Source organism: Botryllus schlosseri, chromosome 5 (assembly GCF_051294905.1).
Source record: "Botryllus schlosseri isolate E-star chromosome 5, Bs_hap1, whole genome shotgun sequence".
Lineage (NCBI taxonomy): Eukaryota > Metazoa > Chordata > Ascidiacea > Stolidobranchia > Styelidae > Botryllus > Botryllus schlosseri.
The window spans coordinates 11,725,300-11,746,297 of record NC_137240.1 but is presented as its reverse complement, the minus strand read 5'-3'; the positions used below and the strand labels follow the sequence as shown (position 1 = coordinate 11,746,297).

Here is a 20,998-nt window from a genome sequence, read left to right as displayed (position 1 = left end):
CAAATCGGAACGCCGTACTACTGGAGGCAGGTGTGGATATAGAGCAGATATCGACATGTAGGGTCGTTGCTCGGCATAGCTGAACATAAACGACAAGAGTGATATTTACCCAGGCCCGTCGTGGGGTGGATTAACCGTGACCGTTGTAAGCTAGCTAGCTCCTTCATCAGTGTTCTTATTAGCTTCAAATATCTAAAGCTAATGAAAATATAACGTGTCGCGACCACTTGGTGAAGTTGTTAATTATCTCCGCGCCTGGCCCCGAATTGAAATGGTGGCGCAAATATGGAGTATATATTCTAATTTAATACCATGAATGGCTGGGAGGATTTTTTCTGATAGATTGAATCACATATTTACGTTTATGTCGCTCATGATATTCCCGTTTAGAAATGAATTTCGCTCACGGTCCGATGAGCCAGATCAGTAAACTTCTAGCTCAGAGAAAAGCTGAGAACGAAAATAATATCGCATCGCCGCATCGGTACGTCGTGGTTTGTAAATACCACTGTGATTCTATTAGAATTTTTAGCGAAAATCGGTGATCCGGTGAATCATGGAAATATACTCGGGTGTCATTAAGTTTTGTGCTTTAGAAATTACATCGGCATATTCAGGAACCTCTTGCCATACTATTTCTTGGTGATGTATTCAATGACAAATGCACGTAAACGACTGTTTTCGGGTGTAATTCCAGGTATTATGACAAAAAATCAATTTTAAGAAGACGAATAGATACCTACTACACAGCCGTTTGACTGAATATTTTGATTAAAAATCAATAGAAATGTGTCGATGATAACGCTCAACAGACCATGTCTATCGACAATCCTTAGCTATAAATATATTTCGAAGAGTGCGGGAATGGTTTCACACCGGCGGTTGGTACGAAGAATCATCATTTACCCAAATATATGATCACGACGAATAGTAGAACACTTTTTTATAAGATTTAGGCTCCGGACTCTACATATATCTCATTAGAATCGAATTGAAATCGGACATTTTCGAAATTTTGATAATCCGGACACAATTATAGCCTCAGTTCGACCCTTGGGACGTCGACTTGAATAATAATTTTGATCTCGATCGAAGCGGCTAGACTAGTAGAATCCATTTCAAAACGAATTAGGCTTCGGACTCTACATATATCTCATTAGAATCGAATTGAAATCGGACATTTTCGAAATTTTGATAATTCGGACACAATTATGGCCCCAGTTCGACCCTTGGGACGTCGACTTGAATAATAATTTTGGTCTCGATCGAAGCGGTCAGACTAGTAGAATCCATTTCAAAACGAATTAAGCTTCGGACTCTACATATATCTCATTAGAATCGAATTGAAATCGTACATTTTCGAAATTTTGATAATTCGGACATAATTATGGCCCCAGTTCGACCCTTGGGACGTCGACTTGAATAATAATTTTGTTCTCGATCGAAGCGGCTAGACTAATAGAATCCATTTCGAAACGAATTAGGCTTCGGACTCCACATATATCTCATTAGAATTGAATTGAAATCGGACATTTTCGAAATTTTGATAATTCGGACACAATTATGGCCCCAGTTCGACCCTTGGGACGTCGACTTGAATAATAATTTTGGTCTCGATCGAAGCGGCTGGACTAGTAGAATACATTTCAAAACGAATTGGGCTTCGGACTCTACATATATCTCATTAGAATCGAATTGAAATTGGACATTTTCGAAATTTCGATAATCCGGACACAATTATGGCCCCAGATCGACCCTTGGGACGTCGACTTGAATAATAATTTTGGTATTGATGGAATCGGCGAGACTAGTAGAATCCATTTCAAAACGAATTAAGCTTCGGACTCTACATATATCTCATTAGAATCGAATTGAAATCGGACATTTTCGAAATTTCGATAATCCGGACACAATTATGGCCCCAGATCGACCCTTGGGACGTCGACTTGAATAATAATTTTGGTATTGATGGAATCAGCGAGACTAGTAGAATCCATTTCAAAACGAATTAAGCTTCGGACTCTACATATATCTCATTAGAATCGAATTGAAATCGGACATTTTCGAAATTTCGATAATCCGGACACAATTATGGCCCCAGATCGACCCTTGGGACGTCGACTTGAATAATAATTTTGGTATTGATGGAATCAGCGAGACTAGTAGAATCCATTTCAAAACGAATTAGGCTTCGGACTCTACATATATCTCATTAGAATCGAATTGAAATCGGACATTTTCGAAATTTTGATTATCCGGACACAATTATAGCCCCAGTTCGACCCTTGGGACGTCGACTTGAATAATAATTTTGATCTCGATCGAAGCGGCTAGACTAATAGAATCCATTTCAAAACGAATTAGGCTTCGGACTCCACATATATCTCATTAGAATTGAATTGAAATCGGACATTTTCGAAATTTTGATAATCCGGACACAATTATGGCCCCAGTTCGACCCTTGGGACGTCGACTTGAATAATAATTTTGGTATTGATGGAATCAGCGAGACTAGTAGAATCCATTTCAAAACGAATTAAGCTTCGGACTCTACATATATCTCATTAGAATCGAATTGAAATCGTACATTTTCGAAATTTTGATAATTCGGACATAATTATGGCCCCAGTTCGACCCTTGGGACGTCGACTTGAATAATAATTTTGATCTCGATCGAAGCGGCTAGACTAGTAGAATCCATTTCAAAACGAATTAGGCTTCGCACTCTACATATATCTCATTAGAATTGAATTGAAATCGGACATTTTCGAAATTTAGGTAATCCGGACACAATTATGGCCCCAGTTCGACCCTCGGGACGTCGACTTGAATAATAATTTTGGTATTGATGGATTCGGCTAGACTAGTAGAATCCATTTCAAAAAGAATTAGGCTTCGGACTCTACATATATCTCATTAGAATCGAATTGAAATTGGACATTTTCGAAATTTCGATAATCCGGACACAATTATGGCCCCAGATCGACCCTTGGGACGTCGACTTGAATAATAATTTTGGTATTGATGGAATCGGCGAGACTAGTAGAATCCATTTCAAAACGAATTAAGCTTCGGACTCTACATATATCTCATTAGAATCGAATTGAAATCGGACATTTTCGAAATTTCGATAATCCGGACACAATTATGGCCCCAGATCGACCCTTGGGACGTCGACTTGAATAATAATTTTGGTATTGATGGAATCAGCGAGACTAGTAGAATCCATTTCAAAACGAATTAAGCTTCGGACTCTACATATATCTCATTAGAATCGAATTGAAATCGGACATTTTCGAAATTTCGATAATCCGGACACAATTATGGCCCCAGATCGACCCTTGGGACGTCGACTTGAATAATAATTTTGGTATTGATGGATTCGGCTAGACTAGTAGAATCCATTTCAAAAAGAATTAGGCTTCGGACTCTACATATATCTCATTAGAATCGAATTGAAATTGGACATTTTCGAAATTTCGATAATCCGGACACAATTATGGCCCCAGATCGACCCTTGGGACGTCGACTTGAATAATAATTTTGGTATTGATGGAATCGGCGAGACTAGTAGAATCCATTTCAAAACGAATTAAGCTTCGGACTCTACATATATCTCATTAGAATCGAATTGAAATCGGACATTTTCGAAATTTCGATAATCCGGACACAATTATGGCCCCAGATCGACCCTTGGGACGTCGACTTGAATAATAATTTTGGTATTGATGGAATCAGCGAGACTAGTAGAATCCATTTCAAAACGAATTAAGCTTCGGACTCTACATATATCTCATTAGAATCGAATTGAAATCGGACATTTTCGAAATTTCGATAATCCGGACACAATTATGGCCCCAGATCGACCCTTGGGACGTCGACTTGAATAATAATTTTGGTATTGATGGATTCGGCTAGACTAGTAGAATCCATTTCAAAAAGAATTAGGCTTCGGACTCTACATATATCTCATTAGAATCGAATTGAAATTGGACATTTTCGAAATTTCGATAATCCGGACACAATTATGGCCCCATATCGACCCTTAGGACGTCGACTTGAATAATAATTTTGGTATTGATGGAATCGGCGAGACTAGTAGAATCCATTTCAAAAAGAATTAAGCTTCGGACTCTACATATATGACATATATGACGCAGCCTAATTCTCAAATCGGAATTTGACGAAACCGGACCAGGACGGGTCTCGTTCACTTTCGGACCAAAAACCCTTTTTCTTCGTAAGGCTGTACTGCGTTTGGTCCGAAAGTGAATGAGCCCCGTAGGTCTGTCAATTACATGTTCCGAATTCATATCGGAAAGTGGAAGAAAAAATTGAAAATTTTGATATTTCCGTGGATTTTCGACTTCTCAATCTAAAACTATGTCCGTAGACTCCTAAATTGGGATCCATGATCGTTTCTCAAGGTTTTATCGATTAAAATTACCTAAAATAATAAATTAGCTATGAGACCGGCGTCTTTCCATTGAAAAGCACGAGAAAATACCAGGTTGACAATCTGCCAATGTGTGTGCCGATTAAGTTACTTACAATTCCTGTGCTCGCGGACTCATCCAGTACCTTCCGCGGACTCAAATGAGTCCGCGGACTAGGGGTTGAGAAACACTGTTCTAGCCGATTCCATCAATACCAATATTATTATTCTAGTCGACGTCCCAAGGGTCAAACGGGGGCCATAATTGTGTCAGGATAACCGAAATTTCGAAAATGTCCGATTTCAATTCGATTTTAATGAGATATATGTAGAGTCCGAAGCTTAATTCGTTTTGAAATGGATTCTACTAGTCTCGCCGATTTCATCAATACCAAAATTATTATTCAAGTCGACGTCCTAAGGGTCGATATGGGGCCATAATTGTGTCCGGATTATCGAAATTTTGAAAATGTCCGAATTCAATTCGATTCTAATGAGATATATGTAGAGTCCGAAGCTTAATTCGTTTTGAAATGGATTCTACTAGTCTCGCCAATTCCATCAATACCAAAATTATTATTCTAGTCGACGTCCCAAGGGTCGAACTGGGGCCATAATTGTGTCCGGATTACCAAAATTTCGAAAATGCCCAATTTCAATCCTATTCTAATGAGATATATGTACAGTCCGAAGCTTAATTCTTTTTGAAATGGATTGTACTAGTCTCGCCAATTCCATCAATACCAAAATTATTATTCTAGTCGACGTCCCAAGGGTCGAACTGGGGCCATAATTGTGTCCGGATTATCGAAATTTCGAAAATGTCCAATTTCAATTCGATTCTAATGATATATATGTAGAGTCCGGAGTCTAAATCTTTTAAAAAACTGTTCTACTATTCGTCGTGTTCATATATTCGAGAAATTGATGATACTTCGTAGCAGCCGCCGGTGCAAAACCATTCCCGCACTCTTCGAAACATATTTATACTCAAGTATTGTCGATAGACATGGTCTGTTGAGCGTTATCATCGACGCATTTCTGACGATTTCACTGCAAAATATTCTGTCAAACGGCTGTGTAGTAGGTATCTATTCGTCGTCTTAAAATTGTTTTTTCGTCATAATACCTGGAAATACACCCGAAAACAGTCGTTTACGTGCATTTGTCGTTGAATACATCACCAAGAAATAGTCTGGCAAGAGGTTCCTGAATATGCCGATGTAATTTCCAAAGCACAAAACGTAATGACACCCGAGTATATTTCCATGATTCACCCGATCACCGATTCTCGCCAAAAATTCTAATAGAATCACAGTGGTTTGTAAATACTACCGAACAGCGTCGGAATATTGTTGTGTTGATAATAAAGCTTGTTAGTCGAGGAAGGCTACATAGTCAATTACGAACTGAACTACAAAGATGGCTTCCTTAACAAGGTAATTGTATACCAGCTTCCAGCTATATTGGATACTTTCGTAATGGTACGCTGTATCTGAGACGGATATAATACGTTTTATCCACCATGGACATTATTGGAGATATGGTCACGCCAATCTGAATATAATCGACACCGCTGAAATGTGAACCCTGATGATCACCTGTTTAGTCCGAATTTGTCAAATGAAATCTTCCATTGTGGCCAGAAAGGCAAAACTCCTGTCAAGTCACATGGAACATATAATATTGAGAGCATCCGTTTTTACTGGTCTAGTCTCTCATTTTATCATTAATATATAAGTTGTTTAGTCGATTGAATTTTGTCACTACTTACCATTTACCAACGATGTTTTATGAATGATGCAAAGAATCAGGAAAATGCCATAAATTATATTCATTTGAAATATAAATTACAAACTGGAATCCACTTCGCAGCCTTCTTCCTGCACCTTCACACGTCACTTATGAGCACATACAAGCTCAAAAGCCAACGTCGAAAGCTGTTATATCATCACGTTTCGAACCTCCTCCTTACGGTCATCGGAAAACTTTCATTCCAAGAAACGAGAGGGATTTCGGTGATGGGGGTGCCTTTCCAGAAATTCACATCGCTCAGTATCCTTTGGTAAGATTAAGGAATTTTCAGCATGAGTCGATTTTTATTTCTATTTTCATATGGTGTAGCGTACACAATTATCGGAAGATATCAGTCATGAAGTATTTGTACTTTTCAGAGTAGCCTACTTGAGGCCACTTGCACTTTGACATTATAGTTCTGATTTCAAACCACTACCTCTTCTACTTGACCGTATTTTATGAAAAACTATATATATACTTTGTTACAATTTGGAATTTTGAAAAGTATAAAGTAATTTGCATCACTTTCATATTTTTCATAGCGTTTGTAGTGTCATTGGGCTTGCCGTCGAGGTCGCAAAGATACATATTGCAAAAAGCATGCAATCTCATGACCACTTTTTCTGCCAAATCAATTGACATCCTCAAGAACACCATGCGGATATATACCTTTACCAAAAAAACACTAGGTAATTCCATATCAGATCAACCTAAAAAATGGATTTCGTCTCCACATAGTGTCAGATTTTACTGAAATTTGGCTCAAAACATCGTGAAGTATATCTGACTAAATCGCAATTTATTTGAAATGAATTTTATCATGCAATAACTTGAAAACTACTTATGTAATTCATTAGAAATAATTTGATATTTACTCAGATGTACTTCATTGTGTTTTAGGCCAAATTTCAGCAAAATCTGAAACTTCAAAGATACCCAATCTCTCTTTTGATTAATCTCAAATTGAATTACCCCATCGATTCAGAAGTATTTATGTAAAGTTAATTTAGAAGTAATATCCATCAAATATTAGTTAGCAAAACATGTCAGCAATATTCCTCTCCAAACAAGCTTTCATGTGACATGTTACTTTCCAATTTTCGTGTAGACAGAATTACGCCAGATATATTTGAACTTCATGTCACGCATTCGAACGATTTTGAAAAATGACAGTTTATGAGGTGGGTTTAACCCCTGACTCCATTTCATTAAGTGAAAATCTTTCCTTCAATAGCAAGAGTTTCTTCTATTCTCTCATTAGACACCATAATCCATTCTCAAGTACTTGACTATGCTGTTTTATTATCGTTACTGTAACAGGTAATGTTTAAATAATGGAACTTTATGGTTGGGTGAGCACAAAACGGTGATTTTTAAAATGCGATAACTTCGTGATGGGTGGACCAATTTTGGCAAAATTAAGTCTGCTGCAGTCGGGACTGGATACCAGATTCACCCCTCCATTTTCATTGCAATCTGAGACCTAGTGGAGACAGTGTGGTTGATTTAACATAGACTTACCTGTGTGTACCTACCTGCGTTGTTATATCCCACTTGTTAATGTGTTTTTTTCTAGGTATTTACAAGCTTGTGTCTTCATTTTTCAGGGTCTCGGGTTGAAAGACGATTCTAAGTCCAATGCTATCGCGGTGAAACTTGATGCAGAGGGTAAAGTAAGGTACGATGTCCTTGCAAGACAAGGGCATAGCAAAGACCGGGTAAGTCGATAACATAAAAATGCGGCTGTTGTTGCTGATGTCGCAGTGTGCTGCTCTAAATTTCAGGTTGTGCACAGTAAATTCTCGGATCTGATACCGAAAGAGATACTGGATGAAGATGATCCCGATTTGCAAAGGCCGGATGAAGAGTCGGAGATGGAGGTTTGCGTTGCTTTGTGTATTTTGCATGTGCATTCCACTTCTACTCAACAGTGTTTTAATGGTAACTTTTTTTGAAGTACAAGGTAGATTTTGTATTTGTAGACAACCGAAGCAACTAGGAAGGCTTTGGAAAAATTGACTAACGAAAAAATATCTGCCGCTCTGCCTGTAAAAAGAGCCGAGCAAAGAGCGCCAGCTCAGTACATCAGGTGAGCATGTCTTCTACCCTTTTCCTTACTCTGCAATGTGCATCTATCAATAGTTGAAAGCAAAATGGGAGTATTAGCCTACCTACATCATTGTGTAGATGACGAATTTGTAGATATCTCCACTTTGTTATTTTGAAATTTGGTCCGCGTCTGAGATTGGTCTTTCCTACTATGATTTGTCTTCTAAATGGTAAATGGGAACTATTTTCTTCTCAACAGGTATACACCTTCGCAGCAGGGATCGGCTTTCAATTCCGGCGCTAAACAGAGGGTGATCAGAATGGTGGAGGTTCAGAAGGACCCCATGTCGCCGCCAAGATTCAAGTATGTGACTGTTTAGGCTATGTTTTCCATTTCGTGTGGCGTTACAGCTGCAAGGAGCCTTGATCTTTTGTAGATATGAATCCGGGATGTTTTGCGATAGAAGATTCACTATGCCATAAAAAAGTATGGCGATAAAAAAGGTTGTGCAGATTAGTTAATGTCGTAAGACTTGTCTCAAAGTATTGAGACTGTTAGATTCAATAGACGTGCCATTGACATTACTTATTGGACCTCTGGTACTGGACTAACGTGGCTTAAGTCGTCATGAAATGCCTGATGACTTGAGACTTCACTCGTCTACTCAAACATAAATCAAGGTCTGGACCACTAAATTGTTCATTTTTCTCACTATCTTTTGAAGTTTGTTTAAAGCTCCATCTCCGGGTTAAATTATGGATCACAGTACATTCCGATATTGTGTCATTGTGTATATAATGTATTAATTCAATGTTGATATGTTTTACAGAACTAATAAAAAGATACCTCGTGGACCGCCTAGCCCGCCGGCTCCGGTGATGCATTCCCCGAACCGCAAAGTTTCCGTCAAAGAACAACAAGACTGGAGAATTCCGCCTTGCATCTCGAACTGGAAAAACGCCAAAGTATTTCCCCGTTAATCCCACCGTTCATAAGTCTCGTGGCTAAACGCTATTTCTCGCAGGGGTACACAATTCCGCTGGACAAAAGATTGGCCGCCGACGGCAGGGGTCTTCAGAGCGTTCATATCAACGAAAATTTTGCGAAACTCGCAGAAGCGTTATATATAGCAGATAGGAAGGTTTGTTCTTAATCACTCTTGATGCTGCAGAATTAGTTATTTTCTGGACGTTAACTGGCATATGTGGGCACTGGGCAGTCGTAGTTTTTCGTTGCAGCCTACCAAACTTTTGCCTGCGATATCGATCTTTCCCAGATATATGACACGGTCAAAACGTGTTGAGCTTGATAAATCTTTCTATTCCATCTATCTTTCTACAACTCTCGTTACTTAGATTCTCTGTCTGTCTGAAAAGGGTGACCTTTGACGACCTCATAAGTATGTCTGCAAATACATCATAGAGCTGCCGTATTTGGAATTGGGAAAGGAGGACACTTTTTCAAACTTAAAATACCGGAGGAAAATCCAGAAAAAAATGGTAAATTTTCCCCACCTCGTGGTTGGTTGACTAAAAATTAGGTAAACTTTCCAGCTCAACTCCGTAAATACACTTTTTCTTTCACATTGTCTGTTGGCTGACTAAAAGAAAAAAAGGTCATCACTTTTGTTAGAACCAAGAATCTCGTATATGGCGTCATTAATGCCCATTTTCACTCGAATTCACCCACTACCTTGGCTCTAAAAGCTGTAAAGTTGGACAAGTTGCCGAAAATGATGAAAGTGATATGGTAACCCTATCATGTAAGGGCAGTTTAATTTTTGCAATTACCCATATCGGTTTAAATCAGTGGTTCGCAACCTTTTTATGGTATCGACCCAATTTTTTGTCTTGAAAATGCTCCACTGGTAAGCTAACTATACTACTTCGAAATAAAAATCAGCACCTTCACCCAGACATACTCACGGCCTATTGCGGAAGCTGATCACTAAAACAAAAAAGGTCTGCAGCTTGTCGACTACCAGATAAAAGACAACGGCCGCTAGGTTGAAAACTGCTAGTTTAAGTCTCAAAACGTTATCGAACGGTGAACACGCTCGATATTTAAACGAAACTTTGTCATGAAGGCTCGTGAAGCGGTCGAAATGCGTGCCCAAGTCGAACGGAAGATTGCGTCCAAAGAGAAGGAGTCGAAGGAGAAGCAATTGCGAAAATTGGCGGAAGAAGCCAGGGCGAAACGTGTGGGCATAAAAACGGACGGAAAAGGTATGACGCCGTCGGGCGATAGCGTTTGGTCGGCAGGCTTGAATGTGATCTTTCGTCCTAAATTCGTAGGTGTAAGTAAGTAGCCAGCGGTGCTATTTAAGTGGAAGCAGGAGTAATATAATGCTGTTAATTTCTACTCCATTACAAGTAAAACTAGAGATGTCCAGCTACTTCGAGTTCAAGTAGCAGATGTAACGTCTAAAAATAGCTCGTCTATGTAAATTTAAAAAGTTGATTTAACCGATGGGCAGCATAATTTTAGCAGGTAATCTGCGTGGCTACTTTAGAAATTGTGAGATGTATCTTTGCGAGTTGCGTCTAACGCGCAATGCAATCTTCAAACATATTGACAGTGTCCGTGACACGGGAACTATTTCACACGTTTCCCGTACGACATTTTTACTCTCATGCACCTTTTCCAAAGCCACTTTCGACTTAACAAAATTCAAAGTGTGAAAGTCGGTAGTTTTCCCCCAGAAAAATCTGTTCAATTTAAGTGAAAGTAGTCTCAGTACATAACCACTCGTGCAAGTAAAACCTATTTCCAGAAGTATAGTACTTTGTTAGCGACCAACTCGGCCAGAATTTAGGATCTTGGTCGTCATCACAACTGCGTGCGTGGGATGTCGCGAATTAGTTTGCCTAAATTCTGCGCCTGTCTGATATTTGTGTTTGTTGACACGTCGCCTGCCCTCTTTGCAGATAAAGACATGCAAGAACGGGAAGACTTGCGTAAAGAACGTCACCGGGACCGGGCGAGAGATCGAAATATCGCGAGGGCCGCCCCCGATAAAAGGTAACGATAGCTGTAGATCGTAAAGTAGACGCGTAAAAGAGTTTGTATAGTATACGGGTCTCACAATCAAAAGTAATGACGTCTTCGTGGGAATCCAGCATAGCTAGTAAAGTTGCCCATGCGTTACAGCTCAAGTAGAAGTAGATGTAACGCCATAATTCTGCTCGATTCACGTAGAGCAGCGATTTCCAAGGCCTGTCAAAAATGCTTCAAGTGCAAGTAGAAAAAGGAACGCCTGAAAAGTACTCTTGAGTATGTAGTTTCAAAAGGCAGAGCACCTTTGTCCATGTCCATGCAAGAAATATCCTCAACTCCACTTTTACCCGCAGGAACCGTCTCCGAGAAGAAAGAGACATATCGGAAGAAATCGCTCTCGGACTGCCAAACGCACGGCGCAGCGCCGACACGCTCTTCGATCAGAGGCTGTTCAACAAAACAAGGGTATCGATGCTTGTACTATTTGTTGTATTTTTATAATTATTTTCGAGAGCCCTTCGAGGTACAGAACTTCAATATACAATTGAATATTATAATCATATTGAAAGAAATCCAAACATTTTTGGCTGACGCTCGTCAGGGGTAGTTCTCAGCAACCGACTAGTGGAGATTCCATAAGAACTTTGTATATCTAGTGTGGTATCACCAATACCAGATGTGGCATCATGGGCATAAAAAATTTATGATTTTTTTCGCAGGGCATGGACAGCGGCTTTGCGGGGGGAGAAGACGACATGTACAACGTGTACGACCAGCCGTGGAGAGGTGACAAGAACATCGGCAACAATATCTACAGGCCGAGCGCGAGCAAAGATGACGACTTGTACGGAGAAGAAGACGTCGATAAGATCATTAAGTCAAACAAGTATGGTGACAGTTTAGCGCGGGGGTTCTTGAACTGTCGATTGTCGTTGGCAGCCCTGACTATGAACTAGAAAACATTGTCCTTATTTTACTATGCCACGATACAAACATAAATAATTGTCATCCAAGCCGCAACGGGGGGCGGGCGTTAGATAACAACACAGGAAATGTCAGAAGACACCTGTTATAGCGGCAGGCTTTTAGATGCGACGTGTTATGTGTTGCATGAGTAAATTACTAATTAACCGCGTATCGTGACAGGTTTGTGGCCGACCGAGGATTCCAGGGCGCCGATCACGGCCGCGACAGAGACGGCCCGGTGCAATTCGAGAGAGACGAGGACGATCCGTTCGGTTTGAATAAGTTCTTGCAGGAAGCCAAACAGGCAAGTTTACCGTTCGTGTGTTGTCTTACCGACGACTTTGCAATCGTTCAGTGCATTGCTTCTTAATCTTATCTCACACGCCCCCCAGGGGGCAATATGGGGGGCCGGGGCGCTTAAGAAAAACGGCCTTGCAAATAGTAAGGACATATGGTTACACAGTAAAACAACAGCTCTATATATATCCGCGAGATCTCATTGCAAACGAACATATATTCGACAGAATGTGTCAAATCATGTTTTTCATCGCGTGCCTCACGAAATATACACCAACGATGTTTCCGTGAATGCAGTGGTTTATTTTAATAAAGTAAAATGACTCGGGCGTACTTCGTGATCGCCAATTCCCTGTTAAAACACTCCTGTTATGAACTATAGGTATTGTATCCTGCCGCGCACAGCGTGTCGAAATCAAAAAGGGTCTCTACCACTTTTGAGAGTGACAATGCCCTTTGTACGTCAAAGATGCTTTTAAGCTTTTTGGCCAAAATTATCAACTAAATATACTTGCATTTGAGAGCAATCGTCTTCAGTATGCCCATATTCGCTGGATCGCCACTTGCATAGTAACCAAGTACTTCTCCTTTTTGGGAGTACTCAAGTAGGCTTTGCCTAATTCCACTAGTTAGTCAAGTGATCATGATTTTACACTACTTGTACTTCCCTTAGAAATTGTTACTTGTACACGATTAGAAATATGACTGATTTGGCCTTCTGTGCAGCATGCACTACGGCGTTAACTACCAGTTCTCTAATAAATACAAGTCTTGAAAAATTTTCCATGTCCATGCGAACGAATTTCATGTCTCCAATGTATTTTAGGCCAGCAAACGTCCGTCTGAATCGAGCAGTCGTTCGAGGTCGGATAAAAAGAGAAGCCGAAAGTAAATTACAGGACCATCCGGCTCGATCCCACTTACATCCAACAATCATCGGAAATTGTTTCAGTTGGGACTTTTGTAACACGGGGATACTTTTATGAAAATGAGTTTGATGGGTGATCTTTTCTGCCATGGTACTCATCGCTACAATCTATACAATGGTGTTCTCGCCATGTCATGTTGCATATTGGCGATGAATATGGTTCGGAAAACTTTCGTCATTGTGGCCCTGTCACCGCTTTAAAATACAGCTGTCTATTTAGCTCTGGCGAAGTAAACCACAGCTCGAATTCTTAACATAAGCATGACTTATACGCGCTGGGTAGCAGACATGAAGTGATCTACTTCTAAATCACGCGATTACGATTACATTGGAAACGATCTCTTCATTGTTCATGAATGTTCAGATTATGTCATAGTCACTCGTTCACAGAGAAATCAATTAGATATGTGGAGTACTGAAATTTGAACCGCTCGCGTCTATTGATACTGAAACATTGAGGCTGTATATTACATTCCCGATGGTTACATGTGTGTAGAGAAGGGCATGACAGCATGTAGAGCATTACAGAATTTCAGCGGCTGAAAAAAATCTTGTGCTAAGCTATTCAGGTTAGACAAAGTACATTCATATGCAACCTATAGAATTATATGCATAGTTTGAGTGCGAAAAAATGAATGAAAAAGCAGGTTGCAGCAGTTTTCCATACTGGCTAGCCTCATCGAGTCTTCGGTAGGGATTATCAGCCCATAACGTTCCATTCTGGAATGAAATTGCAGTTGATGGATGATCAGTGTTCATCTTTTCCTGAATGATGGGCACCTTTTTGAGAAAATCAATCAACTTTTCACATGCCATATCAATTAAGGTGGGCATGCTGCATTTACGTAAGGTCAGCTCGTGGATATACAGCAAACACTTTCATGTTGGAAAACATGGTGTTATGGTACGATACTTGCCAAATATTAAACCGATAACCACACCTTTCATAATGTTTGCAGCAACCTTGACCCAGAAACTAGCACCACAATGGCTGTTTGACCTGCTCCGCATAGCAAAGCGTATTTTGGGCCGATAGTCCATCCCATCGACACAAACACTCCAGCAATTAATGCGCCTGTAGGGTTACAATAAGGCATTTAAAGGGAATTTTGGCACTGTTTGATAAAGTCAGTTCTACTAAAAATATACAGAATCGCTATAAAATAAATGAGCTAATCTTAATCACCTTCAGGTTATGATAGAGAAAGGAAGATATAGGTACATACGGTACAGTGTGATGAACTAAGCAGGTGAAAATATTATTAAACCAGCGAATGAATAACTCGGTGATGTTGATTGGTGAATAGGCTACCGTACTGACCAACCAACGTTCAAGCTTACTTGATATCACGCCTTGGGTGAAAGGAGTAAATAATCCCATCACAACAAACGACAAGCAGTACCAACGCCCTTGTTTGTGCTTATGCAAAGTACAGATGCTTATGAGAAATGCCAAGCTGTGGACAAATATTGATGAGAAAAGCGCCCATAAGAAGATCCACCACCAAATATCTACAAAGAAGGTAATCTGTAACATATAACACGAAGAACGAAAGCAGCATTTCATTTCGGTACCAACCTCGAAATTTAGTGAGCTGTTGGCCGTTCCACCAACCACTCAACACAACGTGCAAGGAAGCAAAAACATTCTCGCTGTTAGCCCCGCTATCCATCGCCTCTCGTCTTGACTACAGTGCGAACGGGGAAAAGGTTACGATCTCTTGGCCGCAGAAACACGAGTGTAAACGAGAAACAGACTAACATTCATAAGAGATTACCAAAGCGGTCTGACAGCAGATTCGTTTTAACCGGGCAAGTCTAAACCCCAACTCGATAATGTTTGTTTCTGTTTTCTGGTCGATGGTGTTTTGGGTCACTCACATAAGAAAAATTATTATAATCAGAAAAATTGTTTCATTTGTTATCGCATGTAATATCTTTGATTATATATAATATTCGTGCCGTCAAGTATTACACTATTTTAGTCTATATCAATCTAAAATCCGCAATCTGGAAGTGGGTGACTGATATTTGTACTTTACTTTATACTCCTTCCCACCTCTTCAAAGTATCCTGATATTGGTATACGATGTAAGTGATAATAGATACTGGTTTTATCATGATTCTGGTATAAATAATACATCCAATTTCCATATCATAAGCTCAAGTCGACATCTTGATTTGGATTACAATTTCCGATTATAACTATGCGGATTCATTCTGACGGAGTCTCGTAGTAAAGAAGATCATTGCTCGCCGCATAGCAAGCTTGAAAATAGACCAGCGCAGGAGGCTAGTTAATCTCTAGAGCTGCGCAATGAGTGTTTTGAATGTGGCATTTTGGATGAGTATTTGTCATATATATGATGGATAATATGATTCAAACAGAATGAACGACAATCGACCAACCTCAACCACCAAAATATAGTCTCTTCCAAATTGTTGCTATTTTATTTTAGAAAAGAATTGAGTCCTAGAATAGATGTGAACTTTCTGTGGATTACTAGAGACCTTTGCTTCGACATTGGAAATAATGGCACATGTGGATACATCATCGCTAACGCTGGAAGTCAGAGCGAAATTGGCTGAACTAGACCTTGAGCTTTCCGAGGGTAAGGCAATATAATAATTTATATGTAATATATTATGCACATGAATATTTGGGATTTATTCATTTTACTCACGAAATCATGTACCGGTATTGTTCTGAATCATGCACTGTCTGCTCTATTTCTGAAACACTTGACTCTGACATCATCCTCATCATCATTGGTTTATCAGCAAAATGTTATCAGTTCAATACACCACAAAATGCAATACAATGACAAGATAGGAAGGTGTCGAAGCGACTTGGAGTAGTCTATGGAATCAGACATCCACCTTGGCCTAGGCGATGTAAAGAGGAGGCATGCGTGCTGAATGAAAAGTAAAGAAGAATACCGTAGTGGAGTAATGCGGCAATGCGGCAATGACATGTGCAACGTTCAGTTTAATTACTTTATTAGTCTATGAAAGAAACCTTCTGTCACGCGCAACTTATTGCTGAACACAACCGATGTTTCCAGTCTGTATTATACCCTGTGTATAGTATTGATGTCCCTTGCCCACACAATTACCTGATTACTTGAACTTGAAGAATCATCGCTGCTCACCCCTGATGTGTTGGGCAAAACGTATCGAGAGTGCAGTCAGACATTATACTGTAACTCTGCTTGCTGTAAATCTTTAACAAGGACTGATTCGGTTTTGGTGGGGGTTTGTATGATGTGTAGGCTATATTGTGTGGTAATCTTACCACTCCTAAAAAAACGGACATATGTAAAACTGAACTCATATCGGTTTCTGACCATATCAAGCTGAGAGTGACATCAAACAATGATCTTCATTTCCAACCTCTATGATGTCTCTTTCAGTATGCTAAGCCTAAAATCTTGATAAGCCTATCCAACATCTACAAATCTCCAAAGTAGGCCTACCAGATATCGCACGAGCTGCAGGCTGACTGCTTGACTCGGGATAAATTGACTCTGGCATTGAATGTTACGTCACAGCAACTCTTGTGGTGGGGGTTGCTCATCATGTGACGTTATGAAATTTTGCTTGATGTCATAGATTTTGATGAACAGGTGTATCGAGTTTTTTTAATGTCAACATCATGTCAGAATGATCGGAGAGTGATGTCACATCACCTTTTTCCATATCTATGTTTTTTTCTAGATTTAAGACACTATATCCAACTAGGTTTTTATACGGCACCAACTCGCTGCTGAATAAAGACTGATTAACTTGTGATGGCATGATTTCTGCCACGGTTGTGAAGGAGGTGTGTCTAAGGGGCGGAATGAAATAGTGACCCCGCTGCAATCATCTTTTACTATTCTCCACTGTCTATCAAAATTAAGACTGTTATGCAGATTTTAGATCTTATAGGTTTTTGTAATGTCTGTGTGCTGTTTCATGTGGCAATTTATTGTGTACGGAATCTTTCCACGATTTAGGCTGGTCTCATTTGGCCTATTACACTAAATAACTCATTTTAGTGCTATTTTCCACTAGAAATAGACCACGTTTCTTGTGGAATGGTATTATGGATTTTGCTGTGAAATGTGGTATTCTGGAGTTCAATCACGTTGCATTCCTCAAAAGTACTATCTATTTAGCATACAGTTTTTCGTAAATATTTCATTCATTTATTGACTTTGTAAATGACAAAAAGGAACTTACCGTCAAGATTGAATGCGATTAGATGGATAGGTGAGCAGAAAATTACCCATGATTAAAAATGCTGAAGTTTATCATTGCTAATTATGAGTCAGTTGATATGATTGAATCATTCTGGCCAATAATTATAAAGGTTTAGTTATGGCTTTATCGTTGAGACTGCTATTTTCATAACTACATTCACAAAGTAATTTCGATACATACAATAGCCTTTAACGCCTCTAGATTATTCATCATCCTCAATTCATCGCATGATTGTCTATAATTCAACCTACTTATGATGCTTCGTACTTGTATTTTTCTTATATAATTAATGCTTTTTTGCAGGTGACATTACTCAAAAAGGTTATGACAAGAAGAAAGCAAAGCTTCTAGAGCCGTATCTTCAGCGTGAGTTGGCCGTCTTGATATCTGTATTTAATCACGTACAAGTGGTTACATATCGTGACCGAGAATAAATGAGAATTTTTACAATTGATCAATAGATTGCCGGAATCATTTTCCATCCTGAATTGATCAATAGGTTTGGCTGTTTGTTTGACGGGTGATTGTGAGTGTTCTTATTAAATATGACTATAATGATGTGACCTCACCTAGTGCCGGTCATGTGCTATTCATAGGCCTATACCTTTTCTCACTGCTATCGACATATCTACTCACACTAATGGTATCGTAATCCCATGGGCTGTGGTGCCGTGCGGTTGGTTTTGACGCAATTAATATTGAAATACAGGACCTCACTGACTGTTAAGATGGCCATAGTGCGTGTTATATTACCGTTTACCTTTGATTTTGATCCATGTGTAATATGTACATGTACAAATAGTGTTATTTTCATCTAGCTGTCCGTATCATCCCACCACAATCACCGAAGAAGGAACCTCAAAATCAAAAACCGCCAAAATATGTAAAATCAAAACAGAAAAAGACAAAAAATAACATTGGATCACACAAGCAATATCACAGAGATGACCGTTTCCGATCAGGTAAGATTTAGGGGCATAAAATATATAGTGAAAAAAACTTGTAAAATTCTACTGCGTCACAACTGCAATTTGCGCAAACCACCATTACATCTTTGTTTTTGCAACTTTTACTTACATCATAAAGTAGAATCATTAAATCATGCGCGGCATGCTTTGTGGTACTGTGTTATGATGTCATGCGTTGTTTGAATTATTGAACACATCATTCGTTCAAAGTGAATTCTCAATGTAACATTATTACCGCGTGTCAGGGAGGGGCGATAATAGTCAATATAATCTGTCAACATAAGAAATTAACTGTTGCGCCTTGAAATATTTCAAGTAAACGGGTGTAAGTCACTTCACTTTCAAGAAGAAATTGCTCGTTCATAACCGCCACCCGTGTGTGACTCTGTGTTATCTAAATTCTAAGACAGCTGACCCGTTCTATCTGTGTTTTATCATCTCGATATATGCTATGCTTGTATATCTGTGTGTTATGCTCCTGGAGGTATGCAAAGATAGACATTTCATTATAATATTATAATTGTAATGTATAAAAATCATTAATAGACTTCATTAAATTGTATCTGGCCTACTCGTTTGCATAACCAACCTAGTCTAGTAACACTATCACCGGTGCCCTTTTCTCAAACAAATAACGGAATCTTCACCACTGCGTCAAGTATAGTTATATAGTGACGGCGACTCGCGAAACATTTATTTCGTTTAACTAGATACGATGTACCCTAAGAGGTGGTCAGTGAGGATGTATTTCTACGTTTTTGGGCTGCTCAAGTATATTTTGCGTACACCAAATCGGCTGTAGTTTGAGACTGCTTCTACATCGATTTCAGCTTCGCAGTTTCTTACTTTTCTTGAGTACCGGTACTCAAGTAGATATTGCCTACTTGGGACTGCTCATGATTTTCTACTGCTTGCATTAGGCCTACTACTTCAGACTTTCCATTCTTTCAGGCAAAACTAGACCCAGAATACTTACTGTTTTACTGACTTAGAAATTTGCGACGTTCCTTCTAAACAAGTCATTCGGGGCAGAGCTTGATAAATACATGAAACAGTATATGTGCATTGTATGTGTACATTAAGGGTGTTCAAAAATGACTTTTTTTCTCAAATCGTACTGGCTGCTTGATAAAATCGTTAGGTTACCTAATTGAAGCCTGCACACCAGATTTGGTTCCATTCCAACCATTAGCCGCATTGGTACAGGAGAAGAAAGTTCTTTTATGTTTTATAAAAAAAATTCAAAACATTTCAAAGTTTTCTGTTCATTCCATGAAATTGTTAGGTTGTCTATAGAAACGGTGTTCACCAAATTTGGATCAATTCCAACCAGTGGAAGCGGAGTTGTTGTCGTCGAAAAATTTGGATTTGAATAAAATGGTATTTATGAAGGTGTGCCTAAGAATTGGCCACCGTAAATACATTCAAATCCAAAATTTTTGACGGCAATAACTCCGCTTCCACTGGTTGGAATTGAGCCGAATTTGGTGAACATCGTTTCTATAGAGATAGAGAACCTAACAATTTCATGGAGTGAACAGGAAATTTTGAAATTATTTCAATTCATTTTTATAGTTATAATAGATAAAAAACTTTCTTCTCCTGTAGCAATGCGGCTACTGGTTGGAATTGCACCAAATTTGGTGTGCAGGCTTCAATTCTAAGGTAACCTAACGATTTTGTCAAGTATCCAGTACAATATGAGAAAAAATGTCATTTTTGAACACCCCTAATTTAGCCTACATATCGTTAATTTATCTGCTGAAATTTTTTCGACTGACTCTCATCAGTAGTGAACGTCAGTAATACAGCGAATCAAATTAGAGATTTAGATAACATTTTTCCTGCGTGACCCTGACGGAACAAAACGTACGGACGTTTTCAGATTTGCACACGGAGGCCGTTCAGCTGGCGCTCGTGAAACACAGCAAGAGCAAACGCGTTCCTGTAGTCCCGCTCGGCTTGAAACGTACCTCTCTCGTCACTCACAGTATCCACGCTGACAGTGACGACACCTCGGGTACATAGCGATCGTCACAGCACTTTATGCAATGTTACTTAACTTTTTTCACTTTACAACACAGACGAGGAGGCTTCCGCCCCGGGCAGCTTGAATAACTCGTTGAAAAACAACATTGACGATTCCTCCTCCGACGTCAGCACGGCCAGCGTGAAACCGTCGCCGCTGATAAGACCGAAAATAGATCCGACCTCGGTTCAGCTGCGGAGCACGAAAGATCTGAAATTGGTGGGAAATTTCTCTAGTACGGTGTCGGCCAAAAAATCTTTACATTCAGTCGGCAAAAAATTTTAAA

At 39.4% G+C, this 20,998-nt stretch overlaps 3 protein-coding genes and 1 long non-coding RNA gene across 8 annotated transcripts in view; 2 read left to right on the top strand and 2 right to left on the bottom strand.

The window, feature by feature from the left end:
- The first annotated feature begins 347 nt into the window (after positions 1-347).
- Positions 348-13,813, top strand: LOC145439750 (SNW domain-containing protein 1-like). 3 transcript variants are annotated; one of them, XM_080317366.1, is made up of 15 exons: positions 348-484; positions 5,754-5,874; positions 6,311-6,500; positions 7,840-7,950; positions 8,017-8,112; positions 8,215-8,321; positions 8,541-8,645; positions 9,112-9,247; positions 9,307-9,423; positions 10,369-10,507; positions 11,210-11,303; positions 11,633-11,744; positions 11,999-12,165; positions 12,426-12,549; positions 13,369-13,813. In XM_080317366.1, exons 2-15 carry the CDS (start codon positions 5,858-5,860, stop codon positions 13,432-13,434), a joined length of 1,581 nt encoding a protein of 526 aa, XP_080173492.1. In that variant the 5' UTR covers positions 348-484; positions 5,754-5,857; the 3' UTR covers positions 13,435-13,813. The 3 variants fall into 3 exon arrangements, with proteins under 3 accessions (XP_080173492.1, XP_080173493.1, XP_080173494.1); XM_080317367.1 differs by having other exon boundaries at positions 357-498; XM_080317368.1 differs by having other exon boundaries at positions 400-484; positions 5,746-5,874.
- Positions 8,705-10,369, bottom strand: LOC145439773 (uncharacterized). The gene is made up of 2 exons (XR_013915345.1): positions 9,579-10,369; positions 8,705-9,536 (listed from the first exon to the last, which is right to left on the bottom strand). It is a non-coding gene; the product is annotated as an uncharacterized LOC145439773 (long non-coding RNA).
- A 172-nt stretch (positions 13,814-13,985) lies between the features above and the next one.
- On the bottom strand, positions 13,986-15,299 carry LOC145439766 (transmembrane protein 170B-like). Its single transcript, XM_080317391.1, has 4 exons — positions 15,050-15,299; positions 14,812-14,982; positions 14,412-14,545; positions 13,986-14,235 (listed from the first exon to the last, which is right to left on the bottom strand). Exons 1-3 carry the CDS (start codon positions 15,141-15,143, stop codon positions 14,415-14,417), a joined length of 396 nt encoding a protein of 131 aa, XP_080173517.1. The 5' UTR covers positions 15,144-15,299; the 3' UTR covers positions 13,986-14,235; positions 14,412-14,414.
- Positions 15,300-15,877: 578 nt separating this feature from the next.
- The window catches only part of LOC145439717 (disco-interacting protein 2 homolog C-like), a 31,999-nt gene continuing 26,878 nt past the window's right edge, over positions 15,878-20,998 (top strand). For 2 of the 3 annotated variants that reach the window (XM_080317284.1, XM_080317282.1), the window contains exons 1-5: positions 15,879-16,082; positions 18,019-18,081; positions 18,534-18,677; positions 20,569-20,703; positions 20,768-20,931. In XM_080317284.1, the coding sequence (XP_080173410.1) occupies positions 16,004-16,082; positions 18,019-18,081; positions 18,534-18,677; positions 20,569-20,703; positions 20,768-20,931 (585 nt within the window). In that variant the 5' untranslated portion in view covers positions 15,879-16,003. Of the gene's footprint in view, positions 16,083-18,018; positions 18,082-18,533; positions 18,678-20,568; positions 20,704-20,767; positions 20,932-20,998 lie in introns of all 3 variants that reach the window. The other variant, XM_080317283.1, reaches the window with a different exon arrangement.

Coding starts and splice junctions, on each gene's coding strand:
- LOC145439750 (XM_080317366.1), top strand. Junction 8,113..8,214: donor ATGAAGAGTCGGAGATGGAG/GTTTGCGTTGCT, acceptor TTGTATTTGTAG/ACAACCGAAGCAACTAGGAA. Junction 11,745..11,998: donor GGCTGTTCAACAAAACAAGG/GTATCGATGCTT, acceptor TTTTTTTCGCAG/GGCATGGACAGCGGCTTTGC.
- LOC145439766 (XM_080317391.1), bottom strand. CDS start 15,143: ATGGATAGCGGGGCTAACAGCGAGAATGTTTTTGCTTCCTTGCACGTT. Junction 14,983..15,049: donor ACAGCTCACTAAATTTCGAG/GTTGGTACCGAA, acceptor CCTTCTTTGTAG/ATATTTGGTGGTGGATCTTC. Junction 14,546..14,811: donor CACCCAAGGCGTGATATCAA/GTAAGCTTGAAC, acceptor GTAACCCTACAG/GCGCATTAATTGCTGGAGTG.